The following is a 24,396-nucleotide window of genomic DNA, read 5'->3' on the forward strand; positions in this document are numbered from 1 at the left end:
ATAACAAGTTTTATGCAGGATGATACACCTTTCAGTCTTTGTCAGATTGGATTTCGTTCCGGCCACTTCGTGTGGTGTGCCCATGTAGATTTAGAGAGCCGCATTAAACTTGCTGGCCGCAAACTAGGCTACGCAGCTTTGGTGACGCTAGATGTAGCAAAAGCATACGACTCTAGATTATAACATGCTATTCGATATGCTTCAGTCCACGATTTTTGTCAAGTATATAACCGCTTGGAGTATCAATTCATGAGGGATAGAGAGTTTTATTGTTATCAACGCGGTACTTCGACGTCTAAACCCAAGGAGACAAGAGGTGTACCACAGGGTACCGTTCTTTCTCCTATCTTATTTAACATTTTGCTATGTACAATTCTGTAGTCTACGGCAGTACACGTTTACGTTTATGCGGACGATATCGCATTTTTTACATCCAAGGATAATGTACATTCGCTACAGCAGTCGTTGCCGAATCAGGAATGCTGGAGACATGGTGGGAGGGGTTATGCATGTCGTTAAATATCAGCAAAAGTGCAGTGCTAGGATGTGTAAAGAGCAGGCCGCAAAGATAGGACAGAAGAAGAACACAAACTACAGGACCGGCGCTTGTGTTCTTCTGTCCTGATCTACGCGCCCTGCTCTTTACACATCAAATATGAACCAACTAGCCCAAGCAAGTGTTTTACTTGTGCAGTACTAGTCTTTCCGCTAACTGCACAGCTGCATATATCCTTACAATACTTCCAGGAAATAGTTCCTTAAGTTCACGCAATCAAGTACCTTGGTATTATTTACAATGGAAGGCTTACCTCGAGCAGTCACATTGAACATATTAAAACAAAGTCAGAACCTGCCGTAGCTATGCTCCGCCGACTTAGCCACCGTCGCTCTAGACTGCGGAGGGATGCTGATGATGTATAATGTGTATGTTCGGCCCATATTAGAAGTCGGCTGCGTAATATTTTCTGGCGGTCCCGCCACCAAAATTAAACTTTTTATACTTTTAGAAAGGGAGGTTCTACGGTCATGTCTCGGGCTACCTAGATTCGTTGCCAACACTATTTTAATTAGCAAGCTCATATACCCAAACTTGGTTGCAGATTCCGCGTGCTTACGGCTCAAACATTTCAAAGATATATGACTCTTTCAAAATACGTATGCAATAGGCATTTATCACTGAAGCGTCTAGTTGTTGAAGTATCGTGGTCGAGAGTACACTGCCCTAAGTGGATATTTGTTCAAGCACAGTTAAAGCAACTGGACCTATCTATATGCCAAGTTTTGCATTCATATGGCGCTTTACCAGACCTCAAAAATTGAATTCGATGACATATTTCCAAATGATGCTAAACTAGTACGAAGCATGCATTTATTATCATCTTACACGACCACCTGCACCAGCTAGCCACTGACAATGCATTAGCTACTGACGCTTCTGTGTGCAATGAGATGGCATGAGTGGGAATCTTCTCTGAATCACTTCAATGGTCTTAGCTCTTCGCCTTCCCGACTTCACACTCATATTTCAGGCAGAATTATTAGTAATTATACTAGCAATACGGAAGGTTGACCAAAATGAGCCATTAGCTGTTATTGCGACCGACTCGCTGTCTGTATGCGCAGCACTTACTGCATCTTCAAATTCAAGAATTCAACGAACATTTTGTACGATTGTACCTTCATACTTACGCAATGTATGCTTGCTTTGTGTACCGGAACATCAGGGGTTGTACTTGAATGAAATGGCTGATCCAATCGCACGAGCATCCCTCAAGGGCCCTATTATATGTTTTGCCGACATCAGCTTATGTCACTGCGGCTAGGTAAAGAAACTTCTGTGTATCGCAAAATTCTGCAATATCCATGCTAACACTGTCTTCTGAATATCACCATCTTGGCTTCCCATGGAATACCAACTGGTGTCCTTCTAGATTATTGGAAGTTTTCTTTAGAAAACTGAGATTCCGTATACCGTCTCCAAATTTTACTTACACAGGTCTGGTCTCCGTATGTCCTTTTTATGTTCTTTTTGCAATCCACCTGAATCTATAGAACATTACTTCATCTCGTGCCGCCGATTTTCTAGACAAAGAAAAGTCTTCGAAAACTTAATTATCAAACTTGGGCTATCGCTAACCTCGCCAACCATTCTTTCTTTTGGGGTGACTTCGCTGGGATCGAGACACTGGAAAGATATTCTCGCAGCTTACAATTTTATTAGTGTGATAGAAAGGGTGCCTTGCTGAATTTTTAAAATTATCAATTATTTATGTGTTGCATATTTATGTTAACTTATGTCCTCTTAAAATTCTGAACAATTTTTCTAATTCCTAATTCTAAATTCCTAATTCCTAAGCCTAATTATTAAGTACAACTTAAACTTAATTTCGCTGATTTCAGTGTATTCAGTGTTTCAGTGTACGGCAGATCAACACTCCAGACACAAGGAAGGTTTATACATACAGCCGCCACTTACACGCAATGATATATTCAAGTATAAGTTTTTTCTGAGGGCAATCGCCCCAAAGAATAGAATGAATTACCCAATCCACATGTCATGTGTTCCTCTGTCAGTGCTTTTACTGCTGGTTTGGAGAATCTAACCTTCCCGGATATGAACGCGTCATAGCAACTCTTTATTTTTCTGATGCGCACACCGAGAGAGTGTTTTGTCTTTGATCACCACGCGTAACTTTTCACAGACACTGCTATTGTTTTTTTTCGTTGCTCGTTCTAGATGTAGCGGTATTTTGTATCTTTTCTTCCTTGTATTTCTATCCACTCCTGTAGTCGTCCTTTCTTGCTCTGACAGCTTAAATAAACAAACGAACAAACGAAGAAATAAGTACAATCCTACCAACCTGGGTCAGTCAAATTGTAGTCGATATAGCTGTTTGTGTCGGCATCCTGGAAGTCTGGGCACCACATCACGAGGCACGCCTTCCTGCACTCTGCAGACATGAACCTCCATTTAGGTTATCATTATGCTGAACAAGTCGTCACGCAAGACAAAAATGCGCGCACGTGCGTTACATCAAATTTACGTTTGCACTGCAAACTTCTGTACATAGTGCTGCGCCCTACTGAATGTCGCACAAATGTGTGCTGGTTAGCCAACACGGCACAGTCCGGGTTAACCTCCTGGCCTTTCATTTATCTTCCATTAAATATGAAATAATATATATATAAAACAAATAAATATGCTTTATGTGACATGCCATTCTATGAGACGCCAATGCCTTCTTCTGGAAAAAAAACTTGAAGGACACTTTAGGTTTTCCTTTAAGAGTGGAACGCGATATCATTCAATGATTGCTGACTTTCTGTCACGCTTTCCGGTAGCTGCACCGTATGTAAAAGTAATGTTTTCCTGGGAGCGCTAGCGGCGAACGCTATGGACGAAAACGAGCTTTCTCGTTCTTTCTTTTTCTTCCCCTCCACCACCGTGGGCACCACCATTGCTGCCGATGAGCGGAGGCTAGCGGCATCTGGATGATGTTGCAAAGAACCCATGGAGGCGCGCCGCTCCTATTAAGATAGACTTCAAAGGGGAACCGGAATAGATGTTTGTGTTTGAGATGCCGGCCGGTAACAGCATTATGTTTTCTCTCTAATTGAAATTACTATCCGGTACTATTTTGTGTGTAGGTTGTCTGCTAGCCGTGCTTTACAAATTTTGTGACGTATTTTACTTTGAGAAATTGGCAATTTGCAAAAAAAAGTGAACTGCCCCTGCCGTAAGCCTGAGGAACCGTTAGGGGTGCGGCGTGCGACTATTTGTGTCGGAAAAACATTTCCTGTCATCGCCTTGTTGCTACCTCCGCCATGAATTTTGATGGCGTGCAATTCAGCCTGCGTTGTTTGTTTAGTCGTCTTACGTCATGCGAAAATATTGGAGGAAGGCTGATTTCCGTTTTCTTTATTGGAAGCGGGATGCATTTGCGACTTTTCGCGAAGCTGGATTGCCAGCCAGCAAGTGTGGAGCTATCTGCACACAACAACCGCGACCGAGCGTCAGGCTCATCGTTGTTGGGCATTTAACAAGCGGGTTATATGAAAAACGTTATGTTCAATCTCTATGTTGAGTGTTCGGGCAGGTGGCAGCAGTGTGGCAGCTCGCAGGAGCCCCGTTGAAATTGCCGTCTGCAGATTCACTCTCGCGTATCTCTTCTTGGAGTGTTATAGGAGCATTAGAATGCGCATTTAGTGCTCTGCAAACTGTTACGTATATGTATAAAAACAAAGCGAAAATAAAGCTTAGCGAGACACTGGAGTGGCTTCGATAGACGCTAACACATCCAGCCTGCCGCACCGCCAGCTGTCGAAGTAGGCTGCAATTTGTCGGCCAGCCTTTGCTTCATTCGCTCACTTATTTCAGACTACGAGTGGCCGCATAAAATGATCGCGGACTTTGCATGATATTTTCCAACAGATTGAATTAGTGTCATCATAACTCTTCTCATGAAGGAGCCAATCGATGCGCTATCTGATGTGTAGCAACGTGCCATACAGCATGACGGGATGTTAAAAATAATCGTTAGCAAATACGGCACTTGATTTTCATCTCATTTCCCAATAAAAAGGAGTGTATTCGCCGGCGCGGGCACACTTGCACGGTTCAAGCCGCCGGGACGTCTGCGGAGCGAGCCCGCGCGCTGAGAGCTGTGACTGTGCACCGAGCACAATAGCGGGCGCTGTTAAGCCACTAGCCGTGAAGCCGCTCAATAATAAAAGAAATAGCCTCATTATTTGATGATTGCCGCAGTCCTCCTCTCCTGCGCTTTCCTTTGACGTTCGGCCCTCCCATTGGCCAAACGACATCACGCGCTTTTTAAATCGAAGATTTCTTGGCCTATTTCTTCGGCTTTCCGCTGCTGCTTGCTGCTGCTTGTTGTTGTTGTTGTTGTTGTCCAGTATGCCGCTAACGCCGGTCATGTAGGGACGTAGCAGAGAGGCACGCTACTAACGCCGCCTGCGTCGGGACCTCGTTGAGACGTGACCATATCACAAAAGCATAAAAGACATGCGCTGTCGGTGTTTTGTTTCATGAGATTTATTTACAAGATGTCATTCTCAAAATTGCAAGTAATAACTTTGGAAAGAGTATTTGTAACTTTTGAAACATTGTACTTTGTAAAGAGAGACAAGGCGTGCGTCATGTGGAGTGCGTCCGAGGTTGTGATTCAGAATGCTTATTCGCCAAGTGACGCCCGCGCGTTGACGACGGATTTTGTGCGATACGGAGCCCTTAATGCTATTGCGTTTGTACATGACAGGAGTGTGGCACAAAGGAAACATGACACTGGAAGCTCGTGTCAACATTTGCGCCGCGTAGCATGCGCACAATGCCCTCTTGACGCTGTAGCTATATGTAACTAGGTGAGAACCCCGCAAAAATGCAATACAGGCACTGCCGCGCTTGGCTTGCCTCCGCGCTCATCCGCGACAGCAACGACAGTAGATGGAGGAGTTGGGGAGAACGTTTTAACGTGGAAATAGAGAGAGATAGAGAGATGAGGCAGTTTTGTGAACTGCAGCGCTACAGCCTGGGATGGCGCCGAAACGTGAACTTACTGCTGAGGAGACGAAGGCTCGCATAAGGCGTCGAAGGGAGCAGTGCAAGGCAACATTTCACAACGCTTCATGACTGTCGTATGCCGTCACACCCCGAAATAACCTCAATGAACGCAAACAACAGACAAAGCTCTGCTTATATCGATTTGCACAGTGCGTGTTATATACATATTTTTTTTCTTGCTTGGTTTTGCTTCCGACGGCATAGCCGTGCCAAACATTGGGAGCAGCGTACGCAGACGGTTTCGCGCCTCCTGTGTGCTTTTGTTGCGCAGTTCCGTGTTCGCGAAGCCGTGTTGCTGTGTCTTCGGATTCACTACTCGTGCAAATGGCGGCCAGCAACTCTGCCGAATTCCATGTGCGAAGCGAGACGCGGGGCGGAGGAAGGTCTGGCTTCAAAGAATCAGCCGGGCTGATTTCAACAGAACGCAATGGTCCCGGGTCTTTGAGCTAAGCGAGCGATTCCTCGCTCATCGCTAATATCTCATGCGTTACCACTTGGTGTATGCGGATTCGTTAGTTTGTCGCTATCCTAAGTGCCGCATATTCGCGCTGCGTTTATTTGGAATTTCCGTGGCCGAGTTCAATCAAGTCGTCGTAAAATGCACGTGCTTTTTGTCGACTGAGTCATACATTCATTGACGCTGTCTTTGTTTGGCCTCAATGTAGGCGAACAGCATCTTTTTGAGTGTATCGCAATGCGATTCGAAGCGGTGAGGGGGCGGCAAGCGTACCTTCAAGGCGATCTGCGATGCTGACAAAGAGTGCTGACTGATGATATAGTGTGTGTTTGAATTCTGGTCAGCATCGAAGACAGTCCACGTAGACAGCAAAGGGGACAGCTTATACAGTTTCGAAGCCGTGTATTGGAAAACGTTTCAACCCGTCCGGAAGAAGCACGGAGGACGCTTCTGCGACGTCATGCCACCTCGCGGCATCAGGAAAGTTCATTATTTCTGTATTTTAAGTATTATCGACTGAAAACCTATGAAAAACACGATGTAGCTTACATTAAGGGCGTAGGATCGCACGTATACATTTTCTTATGCGCAAGAAACCTTCCTGTTGGCTTTCGAAGGGTCCTGCTCAGCCGCCATCTTGTTGGGACAGGAAAGTAGCCTGTATCGTTTTCGCGAAGCTGTCTACGGTGACGTCTTCATGCGAATTGGAACGAGACTTAAAATTGTCGCTGTCCGCTAAGCCACCTACGGTGAGTATTGGAACACAGCCGTAGCTTCGCGTTTTGCGTTCGCTACGCTTACGCTTTAGCGTTGAAGAGACATGCGCGGGCCCGTATTTTGAAAAGTGATCTGCGAAAGTGGCCGAATGCGGCGTTGCTGAGACGCTGCTGAAACGCTGTGTTCTCACCGCTTCGATGTCACTGAAACAAGAGAGCCAGCACGAGTAAGTAGAGCCAACCAAGCGCAACGACATTCATACATCCTCTAATAATGTTGCGGTAGCCAGGCAAGATATAACGTAAAACAATTCCGACCAAAATACGGCCTCGAGGGCTTGAGTGACACGTCGCGACAGCGTTTGTTTCGGAGAGTGTCTGCTAGTTCGGCTGCGCGCAGGAGGAGATAACGGCGGCGCAGGAGGAGGAGAGAAGGCATGGCACTACCTTCATTTTATTTAGGGCCATTAACTAGCCGAAGCCGCCGCAGCGCACATGGTTTAAGCCGGCGAGACGGCTGCAGGACGTGCCCGCGATCCCTAGCGCTATCATCGTACACCGAGCGCGAGTGCGCGCTGTGAAAACACAAGCCGATGCAGCCGTGCGCATGCCACACGAAAATCCTATCTCGCTGTCATTTGCGTGCTGCTAAATGCCTCTTTGCCGCTAACTCATTGAAGCAGATCAATGAGTTAGCGGTAAGAGGGAATATAGAGGAATTCCAGATCAAGCTACAGAACAGGTATTCGGCCTTAACTCAGGAAGAGGATCTTGGTGTTCCAGCAATGAACGACCATATTCTGGGCATCATTAATGAGTGTGCAATGGAAGTCGGTGGTAACTCCGTTAGGCAGGATACCAGTGAACTATCGCAGGAGACGAAAGATCTGATTAAGAAACGCCAATGTATGAAAGCCACTAACCCTACATCTAGAATAGAACTGGGAGAACTTTCGAAGTTAATCAACAAGCGTAAGACAGCTGACATAAGGAAGTATAATATGGATAGAATTGAACATGCTCTCAGGAACGGAGGAAGCATAAAAGCAGTGAAGAAACTAGGAATTGGCAAGAATCACATGTATGCATTCAGAGACAAAGCCGGCCATATCATTACTAATATGGATGAGATAGTTCAAGTGGCTGAGGAGTTCTATAGAGATTTATACAGTACCAGTTCCACCCACGACGATAATGGAAGAGAAAATAGTCTAGAGCAACTCGAAATTCTACAGGTAACGCCGGAAGAAGTAAAAAAAAGCCTTGGAAGATATGCAAAGGGGGAAGGCAGCTGGGGAGGATCAGGTAACAACAGATTTGTTGAAGGATGGTGGGCAGATTGTTCTGGAGAAACTGGCCACCCTGTATACGCAATGCCTCATGGCCTCGAGCGTACCGGAATCTTGGAAGAGCGCTAACATATTCCTAATCCATAACAAAGGGGACGCCAAAGACTTGAAAAATTGTAGACTGATCAGCTTACCGTCACTTGCCTACGAAATATTTACTAAGGTGATCGCAAACAGAATCAGGAACACCTTACACTTCTGTCAAGCAAAGGACCAGGCAAGATTCCGTAAAGGCTACTCAACAATAGACTATATTCACACTATCAATCAGGTGATAGAGAAATGTGCGGAATATAACCAACCCTTATATATTGCTTTCATTGATTACGAGAAAGCGTTTGATTCTGTCGAAAGCTCAGCAGTCATGGAGGCATTACGGAATCAGGGTGTAGAAGAGCCGTATGTAAATATACTGAAAGATATCTATCGCGGCTCCACAGCCACCGTAGTCCTCCATAAAGAAAGCAACAAAATCCCAATAAAGAAAGGCGTCAGGCAGGGAGATACGATCTCTCCAAGGCTATTCACAGCGCGTTTACACGAGGTATTCAAAGACCTGGATTGGGAGGAATTGGGGATAAAGGTTGATGGAGAATACCTTAGTAACTTGCGATTCGCTGATGATATTGCCTTGCTTAGTAACTCAGGGGACCAATTGCAATGCATGCTCACTGACCTGGAGAGGCAAAGCAGAAGAGTGGGTCTGAAAATTAATCTGCACAAAACTAAAGTAGTGTTTAACAGTCTCGGAAGAGAACAGCAATTTACAATAGGTCGCGAGGCACTGGAAGTGGTAAGGGAATACATCTACTTAGAGCAGGTAGTGGTGGCTGATCCGGATCATGAGACGGAAATAATCATAATAAGAATGGGCCCGGGTGCGTTTGGCAGGCATTCTCAGACCATGAACAGCAGGTTGCCATTATCCCTCAAGAAAAAGGTGAGTAATAGCTGTGTCTTACCACTACTCACTTACGGGGCAGAAACCTGGACGCTTACGAAAAGGGTTCTACTCAAATTGAGGACGAGTCAACGAGCTATGGAAAGAAGAATGATAGGTGTAACGTTAAGGGATATGAAAAGATCAGATTGGGTGAGGGAACAAACGCGAGTTAATGACATCTTAGTTGAAATCAAGAAAAAGAAATGGGGGGGGGCATGGGCCGGACATGTAATGAGGGCGGAAGATAACCGATGGTCATTAAGGGTTACGGACTGGATTGGATTGGCAGAAAGTTAGGTGGGCGGATGAGATAGGGACGACATGGCCACAATTAGTACATGACCGGGGCTGTTGGAGAAGTATGGGAGAGTCCCTTGCCCTGCAGTGGGTGTAACCAGGCTGCTGATAATGATGATTATGATGATGATGATGAAATGCCTCTTTGTGAAACGATGGTGCCTTTGCACTGCAGCCCGTCTGGAAACAGCTGTCATGTAGTCTGGGTCGCTTGAAAAGTTTCAAGGCTGGGCTAAAATTGAAGAAGGGCGAATTTATATTATTAGAAAGGACTCATTACAGACCATTATTATGACGTATAGCTGCTGCAAAGTGCTCACTGCTAATCCTTGAGTGCACGTTTGGCTGCCATACTGAGTCTGCATTCAATCACTTTACGGCGTTCACCCATGACGTTCTCTTTAGTGGGCGGCGCTACTCGGACGCAAACTAAAAATTAACCCCGTTATTCTTGGCTTAATAATGCGTACATCCATACGCGACGCAGTGCGCAGGTATGTAGTTCAGAAACGCGGCCACGGGAGCTTGCCTGAGCGTGCCGGATTGCCCTGGCGGGGAGCCGCCCGCTAGCTTTTTAACCGCATAGGAGGTGCTCGCAAGCGGCGGGCTCGCGCATGCGCAGCAGCTTCTTCGGAAAGTGTTCCTTCAATAGTTCACTAAGCCGTCGGCGCCACGCGGATGGCCTGAGTGGTGCGGGTTGATTCATATCTTACAGACAACGCCGCCGATGCATCCACCGGATTTTCTTTGACGCGGAGGCCTTAAGACTATGGCGTAAAAATGAAAAAAAAAGAGGGGGGGGGGGGCAAGCTCTCACTCGGTCAGGCGAGATTTGAAACAGCGAAGCTGTTCAATTACGTCTTTGGTCTCTGGCTTGGGTGGATACTTGCAGCCGTTTGACACGCTGAGCTGCGGCCTTTTACCGCGTAAGATCCATTTCTCGACAGGCCTTACACAGCCGCATCTCATCGTGGTCGCTGGCCTCCGGGAAGATGTCTCGCAGCACACACATACATTGTGCACGTTGCTCCACAGACTGAACAGTGTTGAGCGTCGACAGGTTCGAGTCAAACCACAGTCGATGGCACACTTGGTTGGAATGTCGAAATTCCGATGAGGGGAACTCACGTTGAAACCGAGCGTTGGCACCCCCGGTTCAACGCGAGCTCGGCGTCGCTCGTATTCGGCCTCCCGTACTGCAGGCTCTTGGTGTAATCGCCGATACTTCGCAGCGATTCAGGCCCTCTCTCGACTGACGTATTCTGGGTCTTCGCGTAGTTGCCACCCCTTCACTTCGGTCTCTCTGGCCAAGTAGGTCGGATTGGCGCGTCCTTGCCGTTGTTTCTTCCGCATCGCAGCAAGTCGCTTCGCGATGCGCCACCTCTTCTTCGGCAAAACGAATTTTCCTAACCCACCCCATGGCGTTAACTGACGGAGCGCCAACGAGCGTACGCTTTCACATCATTTTCAACGTCAATTGCATGCGCATTCCTAACCGTTACCACTGCGCATGCGCAGATATCACGGCGCGGCGCGGAACCGGCTGCGCGCAGTGTCTCCGTCGTGGGCGTCGGTGGAGCTTTGTGATACGCGGTTCATTTTACGCCGAGCAAAAGCAGCTTCGCTGTTAAAAAAACGAAAATAAGCAGATTCCATGCACTGTGAGAATCGATGCAAGCGAAGCTTTGTCGGCTGTTTGCGTTTATGGATGTTTTTTGGCGGGGATATGTCGACGGCATACGACTGTCTTGCAGGGATGGAAAATGTTACCTTGCCTGCTCCGCTGGGCGCTTTATGCGAGTTTTCGTCTCGGCGACACCAAGTGCACGCTTCGGCGTCATTATGGCTTGTAGCAATTTAGCCCATAAAACTAAAGCCCCTTAAAGGGCCCCTCACCTGGTCTGGCCACTTTGAGCTCACAAGCGCAGAGGATACAATGCTCGCCAACGATCGTGTTTGCGAAGGATCACATCGCTGCGCGCTGCGGAAAGGGCTGTAATTTCAATCTCAACGCTGTTTCCATCTTCACTCGCGGCTAATCCGCCCGGAGAGGGGCGATGACGTAGTCGGGCTCCTGCGTCTACGTAATTGTGTCCGCACTGCGACGTGGCTCGGGGTGACACGTGACTTCGATTCTTATTCAAGACAACATTTCTTATCTGTGAGATCTGTTGCTTGCATTGACGAATTCAATTTTAGAGAAATAATAAAACACATAAAAGGAAGGTTTGCGTAGTTTTTTTTTACTTTGCACCTAAGCAAAAGAGATGTACTTCCGCTTCGTCTGCTTGGTCCCACGGTCGTGCGGTCACGTGAGCAGGTACCGAAACTATGCCATTTTCTACCATGTTCGAGTGCGTGATCATGCTCTGCGATCTACTTGTTCTGCCTCAGTATTCGTGGAGCACTGAATTGTACCGCTACTCATGTGCGCTGCGCGAAGGAGACAACAGCTCGCGCGTGGCGCTGTGAGTGGAAATGCGTAGGGCAAGAAAAACAAAGCGAAGAGAAAAAAATGAAAACGGGGCCTGTGACGTATGGGTCACGCGACTCTCGAGGTCTGGTATTGGAGAACGCCGGGAAGGAATTTCGCTTGCGAAGGCTAGATGGAGCGCGGCGAGAGAGCGTCTTGCATGGCAGTGGAGCCCGCCTGCTGAAATCATAGGTTCGCGGCACTGAAATACTATCTCGGCTATTAATGAGCCGATCTAAAAAAAAAGTTGCGGCAGAACGCTCCCTAGAGGACACGTAACCACTTCCAGCGTGTAAACAAACTTTGCTTGGGGCCTGGTGAGCGGCCCTTTAAACTTCGGAAAGTAGCGCCACGCTTTGAAGAATGCCGCCTCGTCCTCGCGCGCTCTGGACAAGGCCGACGCCGCGTCTCTATTGGCCTAACAGCATGACGTGGGCCCTCGCGCTGGCTTCGTTTGCTTACAGTCGTGCTTCAGCGCCATGTTTGCTTGTAAAGCGTCTGCGGGATGGCAAGGAGCGCACGTTGGCGCAGTTGATATCCTGTGTTGTTTGGTTTGCGAACGCCTTGAACTAAGTTTCGTGGCAAGTGCGACGTCACATCACGGTATTTTCGATCACGATAAGCCGCTGCGCCTTCGCATGCCAAAATAGTTTCAGAAATGACAAGAAGCTCTTCTCGATACCGTCCGGTAAACGCTACGGGTTCGCCCAGCTATCACTTCTGAAGGGTTAAGAAAGACATGGTTTCATCAAATCGGACAGGAGAACTTCAGATCAACATTCTCAACACGACTGTACGAAGTAGTTGCGACTCTCTCACAGTATAGTCCAACGGGACGCGTACTTTCTTCATATAAGCAGTACGTGGTCGTAATTTGTGCGCTTAATCGTATTGTACGCCAACAGGCTTGGGCGTGGGAAAACGTGATTGCGAAACCATTAGGATTCAGCGCATTAATTTTGACAGAATTTGAGGCTCGACCGCGAAAACTCATCTTAGGAAAGCAACTCTCTGCATTTTTTTTTAGTGAATAGCTTTGTTTGCTTCTTTTGTTCGTGTTCGTCATTGGCGATCGCCCAGTGAATTTCCAATACAAAGGAAAAGTATGCATGCTCTCCCGAAACCGCGTTCGTCGGCAAACGACAGCATCATAAGTCTTTCAGACGTACGTGGTAATTCGTGTCAGCTTTAAAGTGTGCACAGATTAAGATGCGGCAGTGGAGCACTCGCAAAGAAAACGTGCGGTCGCCCGCTCGTTCACTTGCTGGTTTAGTCGTGGTTCGCTCGTTCGTTTAGCCGTTCGCTTACTCGTTGGTTCAACTATTACTTTGTACTATCACTGTGTCTCTCACACACACGTTATGACGCAACAAATGGTGCCTCAATATGAACGACTGTATCAATTCACTCACCGCAATTACGACCGCGTCATAGCGCGGTCATCACTCCACTCAAGTCATATCTCGCAAATGTTATTTCGGAGCGAGCGTAACCGTCCTCAATACATGTACATCAGTGCAACTCGCATCGCGACAAGTACCTCACTTTGTGAACGGACGACCTAGCGCACGATGAAATGCGCTTAATGATGAGTCACTGAACTGAATGAAGCGCTGTTACGGGATTCCCGCTTCGCGAACGAATACTAAAAAACTTACCTAATTTTCTATATACGCAGAATCCCTGCTCGATGATCGGCCACGCGTATTTCTGCCAACCTTGAGGCACGAGAAACATGAAAAAATTAAAGCGCCCACCTCTGAGCCTTTGTGCGTACTTAGAAAATTGGCACGCACGTTGGCGGCACGGTAGCTTCTAATACTCTTTCGAACCTGTAGAAGGATCGACATTTGGGCGAGTTGGTACTGGTTGAACATCTTGAAGGGGCAGCGCAAAAAGACGATGACAGAAGGCAGGAACACACAGGACAGCGCTGAACTCACAACTAACTTTATTCGAAGGCATACATACACTTATGTACACATCCCACAGCCACGTGCTCTACCATCCATGGCGTCATTATCAGTGCGCAGGCAAAAAACACGCAAATCCATTTAATCTAATGCTACGTTATGAAGCGGCTTAAAAATTCAAATTCACTATCATGCAAATTTATCGATGGCATGCTTACACAACGCGACCCTTTTTTCCTGATATAGAAGGCGTGTTCCTGCCTTCTGTCATCGTCTTTTTGCGCTGCCCCTTCAAGATGTTCTTTCGAACCCGCAGAGCAGCCATCGTCCGTGCCCCCTGTCGGTATTTGTACATCATAGCTGATACGCGCCACGAATTCACATGGTAAGGACGGCGCAGGTTATTTAGGCTACTGAAAGCTTGCTGCAGGTCTGGATATTGGCATTCGATTGTAAATGTGTCATTTGGAACCATTCGCAACAGGACGTTGCGACACGTACTTGACAAATGTTGGGTAAGTAATTGTGGCGCACGCGATACATTCAGAGTCGTCATGGCATAGCTTTAGCGCTCGTCAGATACTTCTTTTAAATAAATATTTATCGAAACAGAGAAAGAAACGCTGGCGTCACTGAATTTGTATACTATACAATATGAATTTCTATACGGGCGGTTGCCCGTATTCTACGCTGTACACGAAGCTACTCGGAGCTACAAAGAGAATGCGAACGCTTAAAGCGCACCGCCTGGCTATGCGTGCATTCACACTGCAAAAGGTCGTCGGCTACGTTCGAACAGTGTAATCGGCACCACGGTCGAGGAGGTCGCGTGAAAGAGAGGAGAAACGAGAAGTGAAGGCGGAGAGTGTCGCTACATTAATGAAGTTTGAGGGGGTTTACATAAAACCACGCAGAAAACTGCTCCCCCCCTCTCTCTCTCTATTGCCACGCGAATATTCTCCCCACCTCCTCCCTCTACTGTCGTCGCTGTTGCGGTTAGCCCGGAGACAAGTGCGGCAGCTCCTGCTGCACAGCATTTGTGAGGGGCCACGCCTATTTAGGCGTCCACAGGGCGTTGTGCAAGTGCGACGCGGCGTAAATCTTGACAGGAACTTCGCTGGTCGTCCTTCCTATATGCCACACTCCTGTCATGTATTAACGCAATAGCGTCTAGGGCCTCGTGTCGCAGAGAATCCGGCGTCGACGCCGCGAGCGTTGCAACAATCATTCTGAACGACAACCGCTCAGGCCCTCCACAAGGCGCATGCATTGCCTCATATCCTTTAGAGAGTTATTCGTCAGAGTTTTGAGAATGACAGCTCATAAACAAATTCCAGATTTTTTTTTATATGAGAAAGCACCGATAGCACATGCCTTTTATGTTCTTGTGACATGGCCACGTTATGACATGACCACATTCCGACACGGCCACCGTTAGCGGCGTGCGTCTCAACTATGTCCTGACGTGGCCGGTGTTAGCGGCATGCCGGACAGCAGGAGACGCAGCCGATGATCCCACAGCAGCCCACAGCAACAGCGGCAGTGGGGAAGCCGAAGGAAGAGGCAAAGACAGCTTCGCTTTAAAAAGTTAAATATAAAACCTTAATGAACTGTTGCGGCTGAACAATGCGGAGCCTAAACTCCGACGCGACCTATTCAAATACATGTAAAACGCAAAAACGTTTTTCTGGAATAACCCCTGGACCGATTTTAATGAAATTTATTGCTTTTAAAGGAAAAGATTAAATTCGAATGACTGTTGGAAGCGAAATTTCTATTTAGGGCCTCAATTTTGTCAAAAGTATTTTCAAATTTTCGATAGTTTGAAAATATTAGGAGCACGAACTTTACAAATTATTTGCTCTGCATCAAGAACAGATATCGCGGTTTTGTAAGGTACCCATTAGATCATTAAAAACCGACAAATTGGGTATGTCAGTTTATATGTTACGTGAATTTGTTACGTCGTGTACGAGGGTACTGCAAAAGCTGTATTTACATATTGCTAAATTTTTTGAGATTTATGTGTGACGCATCAATTTTGTCCGGTCTAGATGTACTATAAGAGGCAATTCACGGAATTGTGACATCATATTTCTCTGACGAGTTACAGAGTTGTAAACTTGATACTTTCGTTTTCTCAAAACTTTCGATTTTCGACAATCTTTCATAAAAAATTGACGACCTAAATCAAAAATTCGAAACCAACAGTCGCTGGTTTTTCAATTTTACTTTTAAATGCAAGAAACCTCGTCAAATGTGGTGCACTGGATGCCGAGAAAAGCGAATGATCCTTTTAGATGTATTTAGATGGGGCACCCGAGCTAAAGCTGCCTCTTAATGGTACACTCTAATGATTGACCACCAAACAAATAAATCTTCAGTCAAGCGCAGCATTGTGCGTGCGTGAGACATTGAAATCGATCGAGAAGGGAATGCGTTAGTTCTGTGCTGTGTCCTTCTGCTTGTTGCATAGTTGTAATATGCAGCTGTGACCGTGCACGCACTACGTTTCCGTTTCCGCTGTCGCCAGCATGTTCCGTATACACTTATGTATATGTAATCCATGCGTTTTCCTAAGCCGTATATTCAAGGTAGACGCTAAACCATTCAAACGCGAAAGTTGCTACTACCAGGTCCTTGACAAATCTGTTTCTCGACAAAATTACTCCCCGGAGGCTTTTAGAATTTCAGTGATCAAGCAAAAGGCAAAAAAATTTCACTCACAGCAGAGATCGTTTAAAGATAAGTGCAAAATAAAAATGATGCTGACCCCACGCACTGTGGGAACCGATGTACGGGAAGATTTCTTTACGGTTTGCTTTGACAATAATTATCGGTGATGTTGATGGCGAGAGTACGAGAGTAGTGAGTTGATGTTAAACGTTACCTTGCTTGCAGCGCAGCTGCTTGTCTGCGGAGTGCACAGAACACACACAGAGATGTTTTTGCGGGAGGCGTTGTAGTGCGCCGTTGTTCATAACCTCGGGGAGGGCTGAACATTGTCATTGCCTTGCATGGCACATTGCATCGTGGAAAAAGCGTTGAAATTTAAATGAATTACTGGGCTGTACGTGCCAAAACAGTGGTCGTATTATGAGGCACCCCTCAGTGCCAGACTCAAGATTAGTTTTGACAACCTGGTATTCTTCAATGTGCAACTAAATCTACGTGCACAAGGATTTTGTGTTTCGCTCCCGTCGAAATGCGGCTGCCGCGGTCGGGATTGAACCCACAAGCTGGAGCAGTACCATAGACGCAGGGATACCACGGCGGGCACAGAAGTGTTGATTTGACGTGGGATCGCTTCCGTACTGTCGCCTAGTCTCTACGGTGATATAATGCGGCTTTGCGTCTACATGCCTTGCATCTGTTGTCCACTTGACAAATATGCATCTTTATTTTTCAGAACTAGCAGGGACATAGCGTAGCGTACCTCGAAATTAAATTGATCCAGTTTGTATGCAACCGATGTCGGGTCTATACGCTCGGACATCTTTCTGAGGCTATGAAAGAAAAGCTACGGGCGCGTGGCTACTATGCTTGTGTTACCCCGCCAAGTATTCCGGCAGCGTTTGATCGTGTTTTTGGCTGCTCTGAACAGACGCGGAACCAATGCCGCTTCCATGTTCGATGCTTTTCCGTTTCCCCAGACGCAGAAGGAAAAAGCTGCAAAAATAAGTAGGTTTTTCCACTCAGTGGCATGTTCTGTTTATTTAACTGTTACTAATGAGGCGTTTATGTTTTGGCTTCCCCAACCTATACTAACGTGGATTAAAACGCCGGACTCTTTCAGAACCGCTCTCATTTGTGTGCGCTTTGCCTCCGTAGCTTCACCTTTATAGCCGCAGCAGGTTGTCCGCTAGTGTAGTTGCTGCGTTTGCTCGACTTCTCAAATTACCTTTACCCTATCCCGCCCTCCCACCATCTATGCGAGTGGAAGATGCCAAGGCTGTCATTAGTCTGTGAGTGAGAGGCGCCATTTTCCGCAGCCCTAGGGAGCACGACTCAGCGCCTTGGGGAAGTGGACGTGGATATAGAGAAAGAAAAGAGAGAGAAGGTCGAGGCACTTGCAGAGCCCGGTACCGTTCGGTACCGCTGTCAGCTGTAGCCATGCAATGCATTCACAATTTACACGACAGTCCCGTGTACTCCAAAAACGTAAGAAGGTGGCTGAAGGCGGAGCCGTGGTGCCGGCCGTGAAACCGCCGCTGGGATGCCGAGACTGCAGGGAGACCGATGCGTCGTATTGAGACGTAGAGCGAAGCCCTCTCTTTCCGGAAGATGGGGCAGGAACAAAGAACATGATCGATTGTTTCGGCCTCGCCGCCTGCCGAGCAGGCCGAATAACTCGTTTCACGAATACATCGTGTCTACCCATTCTCCGCCTCTTCTCTCCCCTCCTATCAGCCCTGCTCAACTCAACCAAATCCAGACGAAAGATAGATATTCCCGCTCTGGACTTGCACCTTAGTGGATGGATGGATGGATGCTATGAACATCCCCTTTGGAACGAGGCGGTGGGTTGTGCCAGCAAAGTCTGATTACTTTACTGGCTAATTTCCACCTGTGTTAAAAAAAAGAAGGAATGAACAAAGAAAACCACGATGAATCCCCATAAACAAAATTTTTGAACAGCTATTGTGAACTTTGTTTTGGCACTCCTCCGTTGTTTGTGGTTTCCCCCCTTCCACAAGTATTCCAATTGCCTCTTACTAACCTCCATTGCGGACATCTTTACTTCCCCCTACTCTCGCTGAACCCAAGGGCTTCAAGGATGCCAGTGAGTCCTAAATCGACAGCTGGGCAGATTTCTTCACGTTTAATATTAGTATTTCTAGTATTTTACACATAAATGAAAATTGGAGAAAGCCTCTACATCTTTGCATATTAATACTTCAGTGCGTAAAAAAATATTTGACGAAATTCCTTTATTTTGCTCGCTATGGACGTTTCAGACTCATGACGGATGCCCTCATTCATTTCGTAACGAAAAGATGCGAGCACAGGTGAAGGAAGCATTAAGAAAACATTTGCTTGCGTGATCGATACATGGCTTTGATGATGCATGAAGCGCACTTGGCGTAAGTTGAGAAAGTGGTAGGATTTGCGTGCTTCTGAATTTGTTCCTGCGTCCAAAATTACTAAATCTTCCTTGCCCAGGTAAGCAAACCTCTATTTTGGTTGGGCCACCCTGTGTCAAATCCAAAAGCTTCCGTACTGAGGCGTTTGCTCAAGGAGTTAGTCACCCTTCCGCACAATAAACAACGTCGCAATCGCTTTCATGAATCCATGCCCCGCTCCTGGATTAGCACAGTGGCTTTACTTCACTTCTTACTCCGATGATACCCACCCAAGCGTGCACGCAATCGCCTCGTGCAGGCCGGTGACAAAGTCCGGCGTAAAGGAATGAATGACGTTCTACGAAAGACAGTTTCCACGTAGAGTTGTTGATTAATATTACTAGAAGCCTTGTCGCAGCAGACGTTCATCAACGTTGGGAATGATGGTTACTACGTGCATGTACATATTCCTCGTGCTTGCGACTACTTGCATTTTGTCCCATTATTTATAGCTCTTTTTGTTCAAAATTTCCAAACAATTATATTTTCCTCATTTCATGAAGGCAGTAAGGCGCAGCAACAATAACACTTACATTTAGTCATTGCAGATGATTGCATCATTCATCCACAGCTTTATTGAAAGCGTTGAATATGTAACGCCGTAAAAACATTTGAAGCTACCATTGCAAATTTTATGCAAATCTTTGCACTACGCATCATTCGAATGCGTGCTGAATCTAATTGCTTACAGCTCCCGTAGACTCTAGCGCCCGAGTTCCTTCTAGTAACTTTTCCAAGAACCTATGGTTTTCCGACACTGGCATCACGATGTCGCCTGAAGACGTCACGTTTTGAGCTCTTATATTTCATTTTTTCACGTAACAAAATTTGAAAGATTCCACACGTCGATATATTGACCCATGAATAAAAAAAAAGTAATTAACCAACTTATTTTTTTTTGTTTATTGAAGGCGCTGACCTAAGAGTTATACTGGGTGGCCTCATACCTGTGTAAATGTGTGCCATTCGTACCGTAGCTTTAGAAAACGCACTTTTTCTTTGGGACGTCGAAGGCAGTTTCTAGAAAACACTTGATTCTTCCATAGCTTATTCAGTTTAGGGAACCGTGAAGGGCTTCTGATGTAATTTTAGTTAGTCACCCCAGCAAAAGAAAGTTACACACTTTTATTCTCAAAACTGCAGCTTGATTCCGTCTTTGCTGACATAGATGTTTGTTTCGCTTTGAAAATAAAGACCTGGAAGTTTCCAAAAGTGTAATCGGGGCAGCAACTAGTTTTTTTGACGCGTTCTGCATTATCAGTGTTAGTTCACATATTTCATAATAAAATGCACCATGTATAACATTTCATATGCCTACATACCATTTATCTCGCCTTTTCCTTGGCCAAGAATGTAAGGTAGAAATTAACTACACGTCGTGGCGGCGTTGTGGCTTTGCGTTGTGGTGCTGAGCCCGAAGGCGTCAGATCAAATCCCGGCAACTGTGGTCGGATTTACGCAGGGCGGAAATGCAAGAAAGCTCATGTATATCGTGCATTGGGCATACGTTGAAAAATAGCAGGCGGTCAAATATAATCAAGAGTCCCCCACTAGGGTGTTAATCACAAACATATCTTGGTTTAGACGCGTAAAACCCTTGGACTTAACTTAATTGAACAATTGAAAGAGATTAACATTAGGAGTATTTCTGTAGCTGTAGAAAAATTGGGAAGCACTGTTATAGTACTCAAATGATCATCCAAAGAAAACTCACCGTTTCCTAGGGAACCGGGCGACGTTATGAGCACAAGCAAAATGTAATCACGTAGAATGTGCATGGCAAGTATCCATGGATGATGCATTTTGCTAGAAATGAAGTAAAAGTACTGCGTATGTAGGGGCATTATGGAGAAACCGTTCATAATTGCTTTCTAATTCCACATACGTGAAACAGTTTCTTGAATGCCAAATCAATCGCAGTGTTACCAAATAAATCTGAGTGGCCATGCTGCTGACAAACAAAACAATAAAATGAAGCACTTAGACAGTAAGTGAGGTCATAAAATGCACGCAAACAGAAGCACAACTGGTTGATTTCGTGATGGTCTTTCACTACTTCAAACAGTACCGATACTATAAAGAAGGCGTAGTAAAGAGGCTCCACAGTAATTGACACTACCGAGTAAAGCTCTTCTATAGTACATGAAGGTAACAGACTTGAATTGCGACTTTAGGTATGCTACACCTTTCATTATGCATGCGACTCATCTAGACTCATGACTTCTCTATCTCTTTCCCTCCCCCATCCCCTGTCATAGTGACTGTGCAAATACATATTAATGAATGCGAATAAATGTTCTGTTTAATCCGAGTACTTGTTTTCGGAAAAGAAATTGACAGTTACACGATGCAAGGAACGGTATTACCTACGTTTGTTCTGCGCCTCCGTCTCGGTGCGTTTGCAGGTGCCCATACCAAAAAGTCGCTTTCCCTTGTTTTCCTAGGAACGTAAACCTACGAGGCAAGTTAGCCATTCAGCGAAGAAAGTGTCTTTGCTTCCCTGCTCACTAGAAGCTCGTTCGCATATGTGAAAGGAAAAGCCACAGGCCTGCGCAGCACACGCAATACAGTCATAGCGTAAGCTGGAAGAGTGGCTCCCTAGAAGCTCCATTTTCGGCAGCACGAACTGGAGGGCCTCTGCGGCGAAGTCTCTTCCCGTCCTTTATACGAGAATCATCTTAACTGTGCGCCCGGCTCCGAGGGTCAGCTTCGGCTTGTGGTGCTCTCTGCACAGTGGTCTGCTGAGCCCGACGTTGCCTGCTTGCAGCCGCGCGCATAGCTCGACGATTAGCTTCTTCAGCAGTGGTTCGTACCTTGCGAGGAGGCGCTATAACGTGTACCGAAGAGTAAACACAGGTATCTACATTATGCGCCGCACATGCCGCATCCCTTGACCCGCGGCACAATACCAAGTTTTTGTTGATTGAAAATGATGGCTTATTCTCATCCCTTTTTGAAACGGGGCGGTGACTAATCGGCAACTAGGCCTGCCTGAATTAACCAGCTCCAGATAACGCAGCGTGCAACTTCTAGAAGTAGGGAGAAGTAGGCACTATCTTCGGTATTGGCCCACGTATAGGGAGTGCTTAACGCCTGCTTCACCTCCGCTGCGGATCGGATGGCGTTGCACTATCTTCGGGATCCGCCCACGTACGGGGAGTGTTTAACGCCTGCTTCACATCCGCCGCCGGTTGGCCCGTCATCGTACTATCTCTGGGATCGGCCCACGCATGGGTTGTTTTTTGCTTACCACGCAAAGGACACGAAAATTTCCTTGGATGGTAGAGGTATACAGCTTCGCTGTAAAAATTACTGGAATGGAGATGACGCCTCATAAGTGACGCCGGACCACCACCACCTTATTAAAGGCACGAAAAGACGTTATAAAATAGCAGTACTTGTACGAGGCACTTTGTTCCTGCTCAGTGTCCATTAGAATGGTTAATTTTGCCGTGCAGATATCGTTCAACGTCTTTCTTTGTGTCTGTGGTTTGAAACCAAGGTTTGTCTAGTTTTTATGTTCATTATGATATGAAAAGACAGCCAACCTAACATTTGAGCTTGAAATCAGGAGCTTTTATTTTCCAAGTAGGCTAACGTTTCCAATAACTAAGCAAAATAAAATGGGCTGTGAGTCTTCCTTTTTCGGGGCAGTATAGGCAATCTCTGGTTTTAGCTGTGCTGATAAGTAACTACGGGAGGTGTCACTCCAGCAATCTTTTTAAAGCCGCCTTCCGCGTAATCGCAATCACAGTACCCCTAGACGCTAGCGTCCGAGTCTGCTCTAGCAATTATTGTATGAAACTATGTATTGTTTGGTTTCTTAGCTTTCCTCTTATTACATCATGGGTTTCCATGATGGATTCCTTACTGGTTCGCTTCGCCTCCTCATCGACAGCGCGTGAGTTTTGCAGAACGGTGAAAAATGCATGGGGCAAGGGGGGGAGGTAGACACATGCAGCTCTGCCTGAAAGGCGAAGGAGAACAAGAAGCGGCTCGCGTGGTCTGGCGTACCGTCTTTGTTTTACAATAGATCAATCCATTATGCTGAGATTTTTGAAGATCTGGCCCCGAGCACCCCACTTCTAAGCGTACGGACACAACGGGACCGCCTCTGTCGCCGCGAGTATTCACCACATGATCCGGGAACGGCGTCCTGGCCTGCTCAGTGGCTCTTGCGGAGAGCGGCACTATTAAGTTCGCTTAAGCCATCTCTGTCTCACAATGTCTTCGCCGAAGGACCGACGCGTTTGCTTCAATCGTCGGAGAAACGCAAGCAGCGACGACCCTTACTAATTTTTATCGTTTTTAAGAGGGCTCCGCAGCCAGGATGCGATCCATCGAGTCTGTTGCTATTCGCTACTCGTAAAATTACGCCGAGAAGCGGTTTATTGCAGAAGGGAATCTCCGAGGTGCAGCTCAGGCTTCGAATCTGTTCGAAGAGTGTGCCTATTCAGCTTGATCCAGCGGGACCGCCGTGCTGCTTTCTGCTTTCGAGAACCGGCCAAACACCTATGATACTCGCTTTAAGCAGATGCAGTCGCGCAGACGAACTCCAGATGAAGACATAGGCGAATACATTTACGACAACCTGCCTCTGCTTGGCACCGGCAACCTTACCTTGGCTTCATCAGCGGTCCAGCAGTAAGTTGTAGATGTCATCCACGACCTCACGCATTTTGCCTTTCCATGTATTTGTTAGCGACAGCGCCTGACGCTTTTGCCCATAAGACTTAACTGTTACAGGACACAACTACACGGAGTCGGGCTGCCACCAAGAACACGTGTGCTACCTGGTAAGCTCCCCAGCTGCAGTGTGGACAGTCCTCCTTTGGTGACGCTAGCCAGTGCTCTAGCGATTGGTTGCACGCTACAAGACAGCAAGTGTGATATCAGATCCGCACGCTACCGTTGGTGTCAATTAGCATGTGTGGTATCGAGATGACAGCGCTTGCTGACACCGGCGCTGAGCCTTCAGCGCCGCTTCGGCTGGACACCCCTCCCATTCTCCAGCCCTAGATGCAGGCACCATTGCGAGGCACAGGAAGAAAGGTAAATTGAGCAGGCACCATTTGCCCCCGGCTACACACAACTGATGATACAAAGTGTGTAGGCCAAATCCCCGTCTTCGACAACTTGCTGGCGGACATCATTCTTGGCTCGGACTACATCCTTAACAACGACGTGCCATTGAGCATTTAGGGCAGTAAAGTTAGGTTCCCCTACACGACCCTGTGCGCGCAACATACTGAGCCACAGAGAGTTGGGCCTTCCGGCTTCTTTTCTAGCGTTCCCGAGAAAGATATCGCCCTATTAGCCGACAAAAATGCACCACTTCCGAGTACTGACTAGCTTGAGCACCACACTCCGACCGACAGCCATTCACCTGTGCGTGTACAACTGCGATAATATGGCAAACGCGAACGCAGTGTCATTGCTGAACAAGTACGTAACATGCTAGCTGCTTGCGATATGAGACAATAGAGTAGTCGTTGGGCCACACCAGTTGTCCTTGTTCACAAGAAAAATGGAAATGTGTGGTTCTGT

At 46.7% G+C, this 24,396-nt stretch overlaps 1 protein-coding gene and 1 long non-coding RNA gene across 7 annotated transcripts in view; both read right to left on the minus strand.

The window, feature by feature from the left end:
- Window positions 1-24,396, minus strand: part of LOC142574209 (uncharacterized) — a 161,514-nt gene that overhangs the window by 38,834 nt on the left and 98,284 nt on the right. The gene's annotated exons all lie outside the window — the stretch shown is intronic.
- LOC142574207 (uncharacterized) overlaps window positions 1-24,396 on the minus strand; it is a 118,327-nt gene that overhangs the window by 32,477 nt on the left and 61,454 nt on the right. For all 6 annotated transcript variants that reach the window (XM_075683356.1, XM_075683355.1, XM_075683357.1 and 3 more), the window contains 2 exons: window positions 20,564-20,655; window positions 2,862-2,951 (listed from right to left, as the gene is read on the minus strand). In XM_075683356.1, the coding sequence (XP_075539471.1) occupies window positions 2,862-2,951; window positions 20,564-20,651 (178 nt within the window). In that variant the 5' untranslated portion in view covers window positions 20,652-20,655. The remainder of the gene's footprint in view (window positions 1-2,861; window positions 2,952-20,563; window positions 20,656-24,396) is intronic.

The sequence above is a fragment of the Dermacentor variabilis genome, chromosome 3 (assembly GCF_050947875.1).
Source record: "Dermacentor variabilis isolate Ectoservices chromosome 3, ASM5094787v1, whole genome shotgun sequence".
Classification (NCBI taxonomy): Eukaryota; Metazoa; Arthropoda; class Arachnida; order Ixodida; family Ixodidae; genus Dermacentor; species Dermacentor variabilis.